This window comes from Crocodylus porosus, unplaced genomic scaffold, assembly GCF_001723895.1.
Source record: "Crocodylus porosus isolate Cpor-Errol unplaced genomic scaffold, CroPor_comp1, whole genome shotgun sequence".
NCBI lineage: Eukaryota > Metazoa > Chordata > Crocodylia > Crocodylidae > Crocodylus > Crocodylus porosus.
In genome coordinates this window covers 37,699,804-37,717,317 of record NW_017728886.1, presented here as the reverse complement: position 1 = coordinate 37,717,317, position 17,514 = coordinate 37,699,804, and the positions used below count along the sequence as shown (strand labels likewise).

General features: G+C 39.6%; 1 protein-coding gene across 3 annotated transcripts in view; it reads right to left on the bottom strand.

Moving 5' to 3' along the window:
* Nucleotides 1-4,242: 4,242 nt before the first annotated feature.
* Nucleotides 4,243-17,514, bottom strand: part of FAM171A1 (family with sequence similarity 171 member A1) — a 114,817-nt gene continuing 101,545 nt past the window's right edge. For all 3 annotated transcript variants that reach the window (XM_019532618.1, XM_019532626.1, XM_019532633.1), the window contains 3 exons: nucleotides 9,744-9,860; nucleotides 7,474-7,588; nucleotides 4,243-6,836 (listed from right to left, as the gene is read on the bottom strand). In XM_019532618.1, the coding sequence (XP_019388163.1) occupies nucleotides 5,144-6,836; nucleotides 7,474-7,588; nucleotides 9,744-9,860 (1,925 nt within the window). In that variant the 3' untranslated portion in view covers nucleotides 4,243-5,143. The remainder of the gene's footprint in view (nucleotides 6,837-7,473; nucleotides 7,589-9,743; nucleotides 9,861-17,514) is intronic.

Sequence of the window (17,514 nt, the reverse complement as noted above, 5' to 3'; positions counted from 1 at the left end):
ACATATGTACCTACATAAAGCTGAAGAGAAATCATTCCCCCCATGCATCAGAAGAAACCTTGATGTTTATGAACGAATAAAAACTATTATATCGTGTCCAAAAAAAAATCCTTCTATTTTAGGATATTGAATGCTTTTATTACTTTTCATCTTTTACGGTACATTACTGTCTTGGGGTTCCCCCCCCTCCAACCTCTAAAACTTGTCAGGAATAAAAAGAAGTTGCACTCATACCAATATTTTCTGGGCTCTTTTCTACTGAAACTGGGGTTACTTGGAATGTTGTTTGCCGAATTACAGTCCTGAATTTCAACCTGGCTCTCTAGGTTTTAGTTTTATTTATGCCCGCTTTATTATACAGCTACAAAACATAAGCGGGTCACTTCTCCAGATTTTCGTAAGAGGGAAGGATGCAATGAAGGAGTTGGGTACCTAAAACAGGAGGTGGGTGGACTTCAGGTGCCCAAGTCCAAGACAGGAATCCAAAAACCTTACTTGCTAACACATCCTTGAGTATATGACCAGACCTGCTGCAGCCCAAATAACCAGGCACCTTGTGGCTCCTGAAATGAGGTGGTGGTTCCTCCTCATTTCATGTAACAGAATTATGGTTAGAACAGTTGTATGGGAAGTGGAATTATATATCCCATGCTGAGGGGGTTGGGGGAAAAAAAAGAAAAACACCATACACCTTGCACTTCCCAGGAGAATGCTGCAACTTTACACTGGAATAGGGCACTGTCCACTATACTTTTGCCAATGTATAGAAAGAAATGAAAAAATCATGGGACCCGAAGGAGAGAGCCCGATTCTGTTGTCTAATGGTTTTAGGACACTATTCTGCGAGAGCAAGTCCCTGATTTTGGTCCTTGCTTCCATTTCTGTTTATACATTTCCAATTAGATAGTAATTGGATTAAAAAAACAAAACCTCAGGAGCATAGATCAAACCCAAGACTCCCCTTCTACTAAGTGAGTTACCCAAAGCTGGTGTCACTTGGTTCTTCTCCACAATCTCCTAGCCAACAGTCAAGAGTTCCCAAGGACCTAACCCATCACCCTGCTTGCAGTGCTCTTAATTTTGCTTACTATATCACTCTGGCATCTTGGATAGAGACTCCCATTTTGCACGTTACATATTCTAAGAGTCAGAATCAAACTATTTTTTATTACTGTAACAGGAGGGAGTCCTAGGGGTTCGCTGTGATCTCCCCTGACACCCCTTACCGTGTCTAGTTAGTCTACAAAGCACTCTCTATTCTTGCTCCGGGCCTCACGGGCACTCGTCAATTGCTGTTCCCTCTCTGGGGCTTGGGGTCAGCACACCTCAATGCTGCATCTTCCCTGGTGCTCGGGTTGGCACACCCCCAATGCAGCGCCTTCTCTTGCATTCGGGGTCAGTGCACCCCCAATACTGTGTCCTCTCTGGCACCCAGGTCCCCACACTGCCATGGACCCCCTATGAGGTCTCCTCCATCCCCTTATAGCCTCTCCCAAGCCACCGGTCAAACAGCAAACAAAGCACCAGCCCTGGGCTATAACATAAATTCATGCCGCTCGGCTAAAACATCACTCGAGCCACCCCCAAGGGTGCTTCATCCCTCATCCGTATCAAGCTGCTTGTGCGTTCAGGCCTCTTCTCTTTTCTCGCTCAAGCAGAACTCCTTCCCTCTTGGCTGCCAGCAGGGAACTGACTTCTGGCCGTCAGCCTGGGATTTATATAGGAGCCAGGCCCTGCCCCTTCCAGTCAACTGACCAGGCAGGTGTGGGTCACTAGCTCCCTCTGGTTACCCTAGCAACCTGCACCTGGGTGGTTATCCCAGCTCTTCAAGTAGCAGGGACCTTAGTGCCCCGTTACAATTACCATGAAATGAGGGTTTGACAATAACCCCCCCCAATCTATGTGGTATTTTTAAAGATTCCTGAAACTGCAAAATATCCAGCTTGCATTAGTTTTCTTTTAAATAAAATTTGCATTCAGTATACTATCAGGACCCTACCTTATGTTTCCTCCTCACCACAAAATGTAAAAAAGGAACATAAATTTAAAGTCAGTTATAGAAAAACTGCTTCAACCTAATTTAATATTGGTTGTCTTTACTTTTACAAGATATTTTAATGGTACTTGAAAATAAAATTTAAATAATTAAATCCAATTAAATAAATTTGACCAAATTTTAAGGAAAAGAGTTTAAAAGAAATTACTGCAATGCTTTTAGTACATTTAATGTTAGTATAATCAAAATATGTTTTTTAAAATATTCAAATTATTAAGTCAGATATTATAACAGGTTTAGATACCCAGTAAGTGTTCCTTTATTTAAAACATACCTGTTCTGAATTTGTGACCAGGCACCACAACATAGATCACATAGGCCCCTTTTTTGGTATTGTCAGTGGCAAAAATCCCACATACTTAAAAGGCAGGAGGATGCACTTAGAATGGGATTAAATAATAATAAATACTTAGCACTTACCTATTCATTTAAATATTTAATGCACTGTATACCCACTGTATAATATCCTGTATCAGAAATCTTCTCTCTCATCTCCTGACTTGACTCACATGATGGAGTGGGTCCTACTGGTTCAGACACTGAATTGGGGCTCTAGAGATTTGGGTTCTGTTCATAGCTGTGTCACTGGCCTACTGGGTAACCGTTGGCAAAAGTCACTTTGTCTTTGTACCTTTGTTCCTTTCCGTCTAAGATGGGAATTACATAATGAGCAACTTCACCAGAGTTGCTGCTAATACTATTTGAATAATTGAACAAAATACAACAAACTAAATATTTCAAGTGCATACACAAAAGTGGAGGATCTCTAGTTTTTCTATCACTAACCTTATGGCATCTTTACTTGTGCTCCAGGGGGGTAGGCGGAGGCACTTTAATTAGAGTGGCTCTGAGATCCGCTCTAGTTAAAGCACCCGCAGTGTCTTGTGTATTCAGCGTTCTGTACTTCAAAATGGTGGCGGGGCACTTTAAAGCTTGTTCAACAAGATTTAAAGTGCCTCTGCTGCCAATTTTGAAGCGTGGGGATGCTGAATACATGAGATGTGGAGACTGCTGGAGTGCATCTGCGCTGTAATTACAGCATGTCAGAGCAGCTTTACCACACGTCCACAATCATCCCTAGTTCCCAATACAGCAGGACAACTAAGCACATGCTTAACTTTAAGTATGTTCCAGTGACTTAGAGCAAGGGTAAACAACTCATCTGGCACTGTGGGCCAGGTGAGTGGCATGTAGCCGATTCATTGGCTGGTCCAGACCCACGATCCCCATCTCTATGCCAGTCCAAGATGCATGGTGCACTGGCACTTCCTCCTCACTGGTCCACTTCCTCCTCACATGGCACCCTCTCTAGCCAGGCACCCTATGCATGTCCTTAACTGGGGCAGGCACTGTGTGTAATTCAGATCCTGAAAATGGCACTGCATGCAGCATGCTTCTTGGGTCCTGCATGTGTGGCTGGTCTGACACACGCCACCTGGGTTAACTCAGACCCAGGGACAGCACTGCAGGCCATATCTTTGACACGCCTATCTTAAGAGAAAAATCTGGCCCCATTGACTTCAAGACTCCCATTGACTTCAGTAAGGCCAGGATTTCACTCCTATGGATTTCAGTGCTCTATAGCTAGAGAAACTGTGGCATTTTCATCCTTGGCTGGGATGGTTTAGTCAGGGATGATCCTGCCTTGAGTAGGCAGCTGGACTAGATGACCTTATGTGATCCTTTCCAGCCTTACTTTCCTATGATCGTTAAGTGCTTTCAGGTTTCCTGAACAGGGGATTAGAGGAGGGGAGGGGGGGAGCCTTGGGTAAATACGGACTTAATTAATCTTTAGCAATGATATATTCTTTTGAACACGTAATGAATCATATAGATGGATGTTTGCACAGCAAAAAGTGAACCAAAATCATTTTACCTAGTAACTTATATGTACAGACAAAGTGAACACACTCCACAGCAGGAAATAAACAACCCACAAAGCTATTTTTTTTTAAAGTTTATTTTTATTTATAATTTTTGGATAACCAAGCAGCTCTGTATGGAGAAAGCACAGAAGAATAACTCTGGCACTTTTGGATAGTACATAATTTTTTTTCTTCAAAATGTTTTTAGACACATTCAGTCCACTTGCTCAGCCCATCATCCACATTACATGAGCAAGCTTAGCTCATAAGATTCTAGAGAATAGTAACCATATATACAGTCAATGACACTATTTTCTTGGCTATTTTGGGTCATGAAAATGTTCTCTAAGTCTACCTTGGCTAAACGAGAATCCACAGTACACATGATAGCTACTGAATACACCGTATTGAAATGAGAAATGCTCAGTACAAATGGGACACTTGGCATGCAGTTTAAAAGAAAAGGTATAATTTCATATATTTATAAAATCCAAACAGGGTCAATTAAAAGGAGTTAGCAAAAGAAGGGACTCTTCATTGTTACTGTAAAAAAGGCACTTTGAGTTAATGGGACCAGAATTGGAGGACTCCTAGTTGACACAAAGTTCAGTTTGGTTTTATAAAAAGGCTTTGATACCAAGGGATGCTACTCAAGTTTCCTGCAGTTTTACATTAAGACAAATTGCTGAATAGATTATAATAATGACATAAAATGTTTACAACCAACTTGTAAAAATAAGAAAAGCATAGTATAAGCAAAATATTACTAAAAAGCAGCAATGCATAGCCTTCCATTGAGATAATGCATAATTTTAGACACTAAGTGTCACACTTCTGTTTTTAGGTATTTCTTCAGTAGCATTATCAAGATAAAATTGGCTTAAGAAAACATAACAAAGTTTCACGAGCTCCCACTAGAAAGGAGACTGAGGTCATAAACCAGCCAAAACAATTTGTCAGTATTTTCAACATCCTTAATGACTAATATCAAGTAAATGGATTAACAATCACACTCTTCTTTCACCTATCTCACTGGAGGCATCCATTAAGTCAGAATAACGATTTTAACTCTCTAACATTTACACAGTAATGCATTTTAAGTTCTGTCAAATGCTGCCCACCACAGTTTTTTTTTTTCTTTTTTCTTCCACAATCAAGCACTTCCACAGAAAGAATATTTGGCAATTATACTCCACTGAAAAGCAGATTTTTTTTCAATAGCTCATTTTATATTGAAAGCCATCAGTGGTCTCTCCTCTCGTTTCTGCCAAGGACTCTTTTTATCTTCTCCTTGGTCGTCATCCTCATCATCATCGTCATCATGGACAGATGCCCCATGTTCAGGGCTAGTTAATGGCTCTGGTTGCATTTCTACAGTTCTTTTTGTTGTTTCCTCCTGCAGGCTGGGCAACTGGACACTTCTTTTACTAGTCCCATCCAATAGGCATCTTAGAGTGCTGTCCTCAGGGCTGCAAACTGCTGTTCCACATTCACTGCCACTTTGGTCCATATCATCCAAATACACAAGCTGTGTGTAAGCTGTACTATCTGACACTCTCTGTTCTCTTTGCTGGTGCTCCTGCACTGGCTGGTGAATCTGCTGAATGGGTAAATGATCTACTCTTCCTTTTCGGGCAGATTTGGGTTCATTCATGTCAACACCAGAATCCAAACTGGCATCATTACTTCCATTCCTTCCAGCTCTTTGGAGATCAATGTATGAATGTCTAACATGAGCATTTGAACGTCCATCAAGAGAAACAAACCATGCTCGAGGATGAGGCAGTGGCTTTCCACCTCCAAGCTCCATCAAAGCTTTTTCTGTGAGAAGCTGCACTTCACTATTCATCTGAGCCAAAGATGCATCATTAAGTGAGGCAGGAATGGATATAGACTCTGACATGGAAGCATTCTGTGGATTCCATTCAGCTGCACCTGCATCTTGCAAATGTTGTTGAGATATTGCTTGTGATGATAACTGTTGGGATTGTATCTGTTGGGGAGGATGTGGAAAAAGCTGTGCATGAGGGTTGGAAAGCTCAGCCTGCAGTCTTTCTATATCAATTTGCTGGTCAGTAGGGACAACGAGTGGTTGACTAACGAAAGGGTGTTCTCCTGGTAATTTCATGTAATGACCTGGGATGACCAATGCAGGCAACACTTTTCTGTAAACACTGTCATTGACTTGATCAACAGAATTGCAGCAGATCAACTGACCCGGTCGAGGAAAAGATGTTGGTCGTTCAAGATGATCAACAGACCGAGACATCATACATTCAGTTGGTCTGCAGTCCAGCAGTTCTTTTTCAGGGGCTGAAGGTGTAGGGTATATTTGTTCCTGAATATTGTATTTACTTCCTGTAGAAATGTGGTTTAGGGATACTTGAATCTCTCTCTCTTGCTTTTCAAATAAAGGCTGAGACAGCATAGCATTGTAACTTCTCCTGAAATCTTCTTTGATAGGAGACTCATAGCCTTCTGGTATTTCTGTAGATTTTCTTGTTTTTAAAGGAAAAGTATCTGCTGATTCCTGATAGTCTTTTATTAAAGTCCCACTAGGATTCAGGCTCTCCAAGGAGATTCTGCTTTTGTCTTTCTCACCTGAAAGCAGTTCTTCTCGGGAACTAAATTCCTGGGAAGTACTGTATGAATGTTTGAGCATAGGTGTATGCATATCTGCTTCTCCACTAGGAGACACCATTTCCATGTGGACAGCACTTATTAACTCCTTGGTGCCTGATGTTTCAGTGTGTCCATTGCTAGTACCAGACATGCCTCCAGGAAATTCTGACTCCCGTCGGGAAAATATTAAGTTGATGTGAGACATGGAGGTTGATTGATCCTTCTTAGAACCATCCAGTGCTGTGGAAAGCTGCAATTTCTTATGGTGCTGACGTGGTTTTATACATTTCCTCCTGCAATAAGCCATAAAAAATTCTATGTTTATAACTAATGTACATATAAGACCAATGAGTGTGCAACAATAAAAGCATTTCAAGCAGCAATTGAAAGCTCAACTCTTTAGCAACAACAGTTAAACATAAAGAATAAAAGTAAACAAGAATTTGGGAAACCTCCTGAATGAATAATATTAAACTGGAGCAACTGCCTGGACGATGCAAACTTCAAGTCAGTGATGCATGTTCATTAAATAAAAGTTTAGCATTTTAAAACAAAAATTATTGAAATCATCCATGCAGCACTGAAACAAATGGATTTAAGACTCAAGATGCACTGTCTTCTTTTCAATGTAAAGTTTCAAGGTCTAATTCTGTACGGAGAACTTAACTGTGTGAATTATGGGGATGTATAAATTTACAACTCCCCACTTAATAGACCCGGGAAAACAACTTGCGCTGTATGCAGCTAGGGACTGTCTTACCATGTCATTTATTTTGAAGTTCAAATCAAGGTGCGTGTGTGCGTGTGCATGCACATGTGTGTGGTGCATATATATAAATGTGAAACAGAGAATGAATAATGTCATTATTGAGCGAGTAGGGATGCTTACATTTTCAATGTGAAACGAATCATCAAAACAATAAACATTACCTGCAATAATACAAAAGGAGACAGAACAAAACCAGAAGAATGAGAGTCATCCCTCCTAAAATTGCCAAAAGAAACACTGTGTGATAGCTGGTAATGTCCTGTGTTACAATGGGACCTAGAAGGCCAGAAAAAAAGAATTTAGACTTGTGACGACCTTTCAACAAAGTGAGGCATTATAAGCTGCAAATGATGACAACTACTCCCTTGCTTTCAAGATAATAAACAAGTAACTCTCTTTTTAGCTGCTCTCTCATTTCTTGTGCTGTATGAGAGGGGGGAATATTGTGGAGAGGGCTACAATGCCAATAGCCTGTTCTGTGGAAATTTACCTGATTCCAAAAGGGACATGCTTTATAACTCAATTGCCATGCCACAGTTGGGAAGCCACTGCAAAGCTCTCAGAGAGGTGTGCACAGAGCAGAATTGCTGCTGACCCTTGTTTGCCTATTCAGATTTCTTTTTACTCACAATTTTATCACCTTGCAATAAGCTGTAGATGTGACACATCTTATTTAGAGAAGACAGGTGTTTCCAGTTCAAGTCAAGAGAAGCTGCAGATCTTTAGCATCTTTGAAAGGCAAGTCCCTAATTTAATAATGTTATTTTTTTTAGAATGGTCAGTGCAATCTTTATTCACAGAGATAAACACACAAATGCAGATAGGTTTTGCACATGTACCAATTCACTCATGTTTTATCCTTACCACTGTATGATATACAGGCCCAATTTTTCTTTTCAGGCAAGGTGGTGTAGTAAAAAACAGGATCTGGCCTGTTGCATTAGACAACGTGAAAGATAATCCTATACTTTGGTCTGTATACTACTACTACTAAATATATCTAGTAGTTGTATACAATACAGTTGCAACAGACTTATGTGGATAAGAAGGGAGATGGTTATTAGAATCTCTAGTAAACCATGGTGTCTATCATGCCAAAGTTTGAGAAATCTTGACGGAGGCTCTGACAGGATGGCAATTCAGAATACAAACAGAACTCAACGCTAACGAAAAATCTTTAAAGACTAGTGCAAACTGATGTTGCAAAATATGTTAAATAAGGGATCAAAATTACAAGTGGTGAAACTCTATTAAAAATCAAAGATGCATCAGAGAAACATCTGGCTAACAGTTGTATTTTTAAAAGCACGGTTACTTCTGGCAGATTGCTTTGAATTAAAGATACAGTTTGTCTTTATCTACACCTGCAACTGAGTCTTGTTCAGCACTGAGACAGCTGCATGTTTCAGCAATTTTACTTTGGTAGCATAAGCTCGAACAGAAACTTAAAAGGAAAGAGAGCTACCAGGAAGGCTTGTGGAAACTACAGAAAAACATACAAAGAAGAAATCCCTGCAGCGCAGGTTGCTTTGTTTGACAGACAGAGCTCAGTGTATTTGCATAGTCAGGGCGAGGTAGTTTCAGTCAGGCTACCTTTGTTTTCAAGTTGATCAAAACCTTAAATAAATGAAATCTCAGAAGAGGTGGTTTGCACTTGGTTTAAACGGAAGAGCCTCTGATTATACATGGCAGGACAACTCTGCTAGTGAGCTAAACTAGCGTGGTGGGGGGAGAGGTGTTGAAATCCAGCTGTAATGTTAACAGTTTAAGAGGAGTATAAGTACTAGCAACAGAGAGGTCCCACTGATTTCTAAATTACTTAAAAATCCTCCTGGATGTCAACTGATGAATCCGCAAAGGAAAGGCTTCCAATTCAGCCTAAATGGTGAATTAGGCTGTTTCAGACACTAGTTCTTTACTTGTTTAGGGTCAAATTCCACCCTAACCCTATGCTTGGCATAAGTTTAATGAAGTCATTGAGATTATAGCAGGTGCCCAAAGAAATTAAACATTTGATAAACTAATGAAAATATCAATTAATTAGCATGCAGCCTAAGACTGTATTAGTTTCAGGTGAAAATTGGACGTGTGCATAACTGCTGGAACTCAAACTAAACCAATGTTATTATTTCCCTCATTTACCAGCAACATTTAGTTGCTAGTGATGACATGGGTGACATCACAGCAAGGGATATTGTACTAAAAACTTACTTATTTAAGTTGTATGAAGGTTCTGAATTCTTAAAACAAGAATATTTGTGTTCAAGTACAAGGTCCCCTCCTCTAAAAAATGTAACACTTTCTTTGCAAATCTACTTTTGAATAATCTATTTTTCATTAAGCTGTGACATCTCATACGAGGTAATTTGGAAAAATATAAATAAGTTAATATTTGTTACTGAATACATTAATAAGATTAAATTACTCTCACCCGGGATAGTAGGAGACATGGCTGCAACCCAATAACCCAACTGTGGTGCAATGTATGTCCAAGTCAGCTGATTTCCATCTTGTTGTACAACGCCTAAACTACTCTTCAGCCATGTCCCTGTAAAACACAATGTTCAGAATAGGACATTGTCTACACATCATTACATACAGGCAAAAGATAAATTGTGACAAGATTTATCGCTGAGTCCATCCAGTAACTAGCACATCATACAATACCTATGAGGTTATAGGGGGACTTGCAGATCTTACATGGATTTTTGGCACTTCTTTCAAAGTAGGAGTCATCCCTGTGGTCATTTGAGGAGCTTTATACTTTAAAAAAAAAAAAGCAGCAGCTATTTAAAATGAACAAATATATTTAAAGCATCTAAAAGGTTGAGAATACCAATGGTTACTACCTTGGATGCCTTTTGGTTGAGTATTCCAAAAGCTAATATCAAGGGGCTTTACATACATTGTTTGTATTAATAATATCTCTTTTGGAATTCTCATTAAAAAATGCATTGTAGAACTACAGCAGATCTCAAAACTTCTATGGCAGCAAAGATTTCTAAACGCTATGGACATATGCACCCATGTATTCAGCATACAACACACTCCTCTAAAGACTAAAATGATTCCGGTCATTGAAAACAAATATTACTTTTTTTTTGGTCAGAGTAGACAGCTTATTAAATAGTATTTATTTGGTTTATTTTCCTGTGAGGCATGGATGCTTAATATGAAGTTAGAGAACTGAATTGAGGCATTTGAAATGTGCTGCTTTAGGAGACTGCTGTGTATCTCGTACACTGATCACCGAACCAATGAGTATACCAAGCAGTAAATCAGTCCAGAAACTGGAACCTACAAACTGTTGTTGGAAGGTGTATGATGAAAGAAGCTGCAATGGTTTGGACACATCATGACAAGGCTGGACACCCTTGCCAACATCATAATGCAGGGCACAGTGGAGCAAAAGAGAAAAAGAAGTAGATCCAAGAAGAGCTGGGGAACCAATATTAAGGACTGGATAGGGCTTCAACTGACCGAGTGCAAAAAGCTAGTTAAACACAGGGCAGAGTGGGAGAGGAGGGTTGTTACAGCATCTAAGGTGCCCCAGCAGTTACAGTGGCCTTGAGACTGACTTGACTTGATTTGGTAAAATGCAATTCTCCACCCTGCCTACTTAAAGAAACATACTTTCTCAAGAGAAATGTTACAGATATTTTAAACTGGTATTTAGAATCCAAAATAAATTCTTAAGCAAGTGTTAATTTCAAAGTCAAATTTTCAGCCTGAAAAATTTAAGGATTTTATTCTTTAAAAAAATCTGGGTTTTTTTTTCCAGGAGGCACAGTGAGATCAATGCACGCTTATGCAAAAGTTTTGAAACATGCAAATTATTTGAACTTTATTATACATTAACATTAAGACCTTCCCTCTCCCCTCCACCAAAAGAATTGTTCCTCTCTTTGATCCAAGACAGCACCTCCAAATTCTGGTAACAGCCCTCCTGCATACTTTCCCTGAAAGAAAACTGGATTGGTGCTGTGAAGGACTGAAAATTACAACATTGCAATGCAATATTTTCAGGCTTCTGCAAGGCAATTAGAAGCAAAGGGGGTAAGTGTATGTTGTGCTGGATACAAAAGTAGATTCCTTCGAAATAATTTCTGCAGCCAATAAAGATGCTTTTACATCTTTGGGACACTTCTAAAATGCTCCTTTAAACACAAGGCATTTTACATAAGACATTTTCAAATATATGTTGATCTAGTAGTTCTGTTCTTCTGCCACCAGTGGGTGCCACAAGTGAAAACAAATCAAAGAAAACTAATCAGCTGCAGTTCTTCACACACTTTAGCTACCACCAGAAGATTACTAGAACACAGTATTTCATCTACTTCAGCAGATAAACACCTTCATGTGCTATTAATTCCTGATATGATGGAGAAGATGAAAAACTGAATTTACTTGACCCATTTTAAATACCCTTTTTGTAAAGGGATATATATTATCACTATTGTGACTTGCCCCACTATAAAATGGGTTTTCCGGTATCTTTTCCCCAAAAAAGGGAATGATGTCACTAATGAATCTAAGAAGTTGGAGGAGAGAAAAGAAAAATGCTGTAAATTTGAAACTGACAGTGAAATACTTTATTAGATATATGCAATACCACTAAATTCTTTATAATTTCCAACTTCCTCTGTACTTCTTATATTATTCACATGTTCCAATTACACAAGTATAATAGGGAAAGACTTCTTTTGAAAAGACTGTTTTGACAATGCAATTTTTAACTACATATTTTTCAGGTAAACCATCTCTTTTGAATGACAACTAAGTTCATATGAATTTTGTGAAAGCTTGGGAAGTCTGTTGCACCTGACAGCGTTATAGTATTAAAGAAAGTTGCTACATGTACAGAAATACAATCAATGACTCCTCATATAAACTTGTGGCCAGGAATCATATTGAATATCTGGGGAGGGGAGAAGGATGTATTTCCTATTTGGTAAGTATCCAACAGGAAAAAAATTGTCATTCCATGCATTGGTTCATTTTAGCACACATTAACCTACCTAGGTTTTTACACGGCACCGTCCAATACTGTATTTGGTCACTGCAGTATAGCAATGGCTTCATCTCCAGAACACCCCACAAAATGGGGATATAACATAAGAGGCCAAAAGAGATTTAAGTAACTTGCACAAAGCAACAGCATATTTTCATTTTCTTTTTTTTAAATGTAGACCCTAGGAATAAAACAAACCCAGATTGCTTAAGGCAACCATTTTTCCTCCACATTTTATACCATGTTACATCCCCTAAACAGAAATATACCCACAACTAATGGTCTTGAATGCAAAGCTGAGAAAATGAATTACAGTCTTGCAAGGAACATCTTTGCTCTACTACTTGTTTGGTACAGTGGCCACTAGGCTGACCATTTGTGATCACACTGCTCATGGCTTAAGCTCCCATTTACAGCTTTTTCTTTAAGAAAGAAAAAAGGCTGAAGACTTTGTTAAAGGTCTAAGAGGTTTAAGTTAGAAATCAGGGTAAAGAAATCAAGTGGTAGTGAAGGTGGAAGTGGTGAGTCAATTTTCTCTGTAATCCAAGCTTTCTTAAAAGTACAGACAGTCAAAAAGCCGGGGCTGAATCGATTCAGTCTTTGTACGTTGATCTTAGCTGCAGAGATTAAACTAACTAACAAGTGAACAAACATTTACTTTTTGTAGCCACATGCCTGCAGTGACCCAGGCCAGAAGCTGGGAGGCACAAGAGCATGACTCTTTGGCACGCAGCCAGCATGGGCTGTGTGTTTGCATCATCTTTCTGCTGCCCCTGAGGTCTCTGGGTTTTGCAGTCCAGAATCACAGCAGTAGGACTGTGCAGGGTTGCTCATCACTTCTTCCTGTTTCCAGGTGCCTCTGGATTTGTAGTTCACAGTCACACTAAGTTAAGCAAAGCAAAGCAGCTCTGTTTAACCCCCCCAGCTCCAGAACCCAGCTAGGGTTTGCTTGGGGAGGGCAGTCCCTGTCTCCCCTTCACCCTCAACCCTTCTCTGCTGGAGCAGACAGCACAGCTCAGCCAGGACTCGAAAGCATGCTGGTATGCTGGGGGATGGTGATTTAATTTGAACCAGGAATTGGTCTGGGGCAGAAGTTTCATAAATCGGTTTGACCCAGATGTGTTAAGGCTGATACTACATTCTACCAGGTTTATCTTAAACCAGTTTCAGTCATTTTGAAACTGGTTTATGTGCACTGAACTTCTGTCCAGTTACAGGTTTAAACCAGTTTCTGATCACTTAAACCAGCTTGTGTGCAACTTCTGTCCCTAGCCCTTAAGAAATATGATACTTAAATGTGCATACAGAAACACACATACATCCTCCTCCACCCTTGTAGCTTGCCCAACTGCTACTTATAGACAATACATTTAGATGGGGATTGTTACTGCAATTATTTACTAAGGGAATCTTGTATCCAGCTGGCTTTGCTCTGCTTTACACTGCATTTGAACAAACAATCCTTATAATCCTTATAATGCATCTTTAAAAGCTTTTTCACTTAGTAAGTATTTGCCTGCATAATGAAGAGATCAAGAAGCTAACAGAGGCTACACTCTTATCACTGGGAAAAAACTCAGTTGTCATCCTGTAAAATAGGCAGGGACACAGATTGTTAGTAAGTTATTAACACAGAGGAGCTGTGTATTTGCTGAGAAAGTGAATGACAGATACTAGTGTGAAGGCCTTTCTGCTTGTCCTCTGCTCACTTAGCTTGCTTATTTGTTTTTGCCAACAATTGCCTGTTCTCCAGAACGCTTACTGGTCACAACACCAAAACCCTGCTCCTCACTTTCTTGGATGTGGAGTTATGTTACTGTTTTTGACAGAGCAGCTCATGTGCTCAGATACCTGATCTTGGCTGGCAGGGCAAAGCCTGAGGGTCTATTGAGCAAGGACACATCCCACTGCTTACCCCTTCTAGCCACTTGCTTGCAGAGGAAGTAATTAGACTGTATTGTGCATGGGGGTGTGTACATGTGTATGAGTATATATAATAATTAGAATTATATACACAACTATATATGTATGTATGTTATATACAAGCACACAAATATATATATTCATACATGCACACATACAATACAGTGTCTGGTTTATATTTATATATATAAAAGCAGAATACAAGTATGACGGGCAGTCAGAATTGCAACTAAGCAGAAGATTAAGGTGGTGGTTGGGAATCTTACACCTCTGCATGGCTAAAAGCTATGACAATATAGACTGTTATTAGTTAATTGTCATGTACTCCTATCACAAAATCCCAGAACAAAGATCATCTCAAACCAGCTACACAGAACATAAGAAAACCTCAACACTTGATGTGTGAGGAGAATTTATTGCATGAAGACAATTTTTGTTTAATACTTTTGTCTTATAGGTCAGGAAAACATTTTATGGTGTCAGAATGCATTTTTGGAGCAGAAACAGCAAGTTCTATCAAGTCAGTCAGTAATGCGTGGTTGAAGCCAATTCACTTTTGCCATTAACCTAGAAAGACCATCTGGTGCTTCATGGAAAACTTCTATATATAGAGACAATTCTTGCTTATAGATCACTTGTACATTTCTCTTTTTCCCCTATTAGTGCTCAGCAGAGCCAAAATGCTGATCCAGGATTAAAGTCAGGGAGTAGCATACCGACTCAAATGAGTACGTAAGAGTTTCCTTGTAACTCTTTGCTTACTAATGGTAGTGTGTTCTGGAATAAGTGGGGTTTTGTAACAGCACAAAAAGATTGTGATAGCAGACCTACAGGCTGGGGAACTCCCTTCTCATCAGCACAGAGGCAGAAAAGGAACTTGGAGTCATTGCTGATTCCAAGATGAACATGGGCCGCCAATGTGAGGACGTGGTCAGTAAGGCTAACCACACCTTGTCATGCATCCACAGATGCACCACGAGCAGGTCCAAGGAGGTGATCCTCCCCCTCTATGCAACACTGGTCAGGTCGCAGTTGGAGTACTGTGTCCAGTTCTAGGCACTGCACTTCAGGAGGAATGTGGCCAGCATTGAGAGGGTCCAGAGGAAGGCCACTCACATGATCAGGGGGCAGCAAGGCAGCCCTACAAGGGGAGTCTATGGGACCTGAACCTGTTCAGCCTCCACAAGAGGAGGCTGAGAGGGGATCTGGTGGCTGTCTATAAACTGGCCAAGGGGGACCAGCAGGCAATGGGAGAGTCCCTGTTCCCCTGAGCACTACTGGGAGTAACAAGGAACAATGGCCATAAGTTGACTGAAAGTAGATTTAGGCTAGATACCAGGAGGCACTACTTCACATTCACGGCGGCTAGGATCTTGAACCAACTTCCAAGGGAAATGGTGCTCGCTCCTACCCTGGGGGTCTTCAAAAGGAGGCTAGATAATCAACTACCAGGGGTTGTTTGACCCCAGCATCCTTTCCTGCCCATGGCAGGGGGTCGGAGTTGATGATCTGCTCAGGTCTCTTCTGACCCTACCAACTATGAAACTATTAACTATGAAACTATGGTATTAAATAAACTGGACAGTTGGTTTAAAAACTTCACTTAAAAGGAAAGTGAAGAATTAAAGTCATTAAAATGAAAAAGGTTAAAAAAAATAATAAAAAATTAAAGCAATATAAATTATCTATCAAGGGTAACCCCATAGTAAACCTAAAATTCACCACCAAATGAATGCCACTCCTCCTCCCCCAGTGGGACAGTTAAAATCAGGCATAAGATTATGTCTGTTATAAGTTAAAATCAGGCATAAGACTTTAACAGAGCAGTAGGAACAAGGGAGATAAAAGACATGACACTACATTGCATTAAATCTGATTTTCAAGGACATACAATCTATTTCCTTATGTAGACAAGCCTTCATTTGCAGTATTATGCTAGTGATCCCACTGACTTCAAAAGCAGTGTTCATGCGAGTGCTTGCCAGATCCACGTCTTAGTGCTGGTTCTATTGTGTAAATGTTCATGCATTATTGATTTACTTAAAAGAAACAAAAAACAACCACAAAACAAAACAAGAAAACCCCACCCCCAGAATTGTATTTTAATACGTTCACAGTGAAAGCTAAGCATATTAAAATCTTCTTGGTTTCCGTGCATACCCACACTTGCGTAGGGCTCAGTCTTGCTCTTATTGGGGTAAACTGCAAACCCTTTGATTTCCGTAAGGAAGGATCATGCATATATATACAAGCAGAACTGTCTCAAAGGGCCATCTACCCCAGGTAGACACGTGACTTAACAATAAAAGGAAAAAAATTCCACTCCCTCTTGCTTCAACAAGCCTACATGCTGACATGCAAGACCAGAACCCAGCCCTAGGAGAGAACTTTTAATTCTGGTGACACTGTATTAATCTGCCTAATCTAACTAATTTATAACCCATATCATAACCACTATAGTTTCTTCTTCTCATTTTGATTATATAATCTTTCCACTAAAACAGTTTGGCATGTGACTGGCTAGAGCACACTGTAGCTTGTATGCAGCCATGTAGTATCCTTCAATGTCAATAATAATAGATGTCCAAAACACCACAAGTATTTGGTCTCAGTGTTGCCATATTTTTGTCAACATTTTTTTCAGTTTTTGTCTGAAATCTAATTTACTGCTGTCCTCAAAGAAAACCATTCCCCCCCAGTGAAGCACTCTGTTATGTGAAACATTCAAACAGAAGTGCTCTTTATTGATAAAACATGTGTTCCCCCAATTAAAGAATTATCTAATTATACCTGCTGAAAGCAATCAAAGTAAAATGACCAAATTGTGCTACATACAGGGTAAATGATGTGTTTCCTGTGGGACTAAATAAATAGAAGGGTGGATTTAATTAACCAAAGATTGAATTAAGCTAAACTCACTATACTAGTGATTTTCATTTTATTATTAATAAGATTATACTCATGGGAAAGAGTGCTGGAAATAAGATAAAATTGATTTTTTACAATTGCCTAATATTATAAATGCATATTTCTTAATAAGAATTGGTATTCCTTCAATTGTTGATTTCTTCTCTGGTAACTTATGTCACACAGGATTCCATCACTGAAAATTTTTGTAGGTTAAATAGAAGCACGTATGTAAGAAGAAATGGGATATCCTATTAAACTATTAAAATCAGGTATGTGGGGAGCCAGAGGAAAAGCAAGGGCAATGTTGGACCCCTGCTAAACCAGATGGGGCAACTGACAACTGACGCCCAGGAAAAAG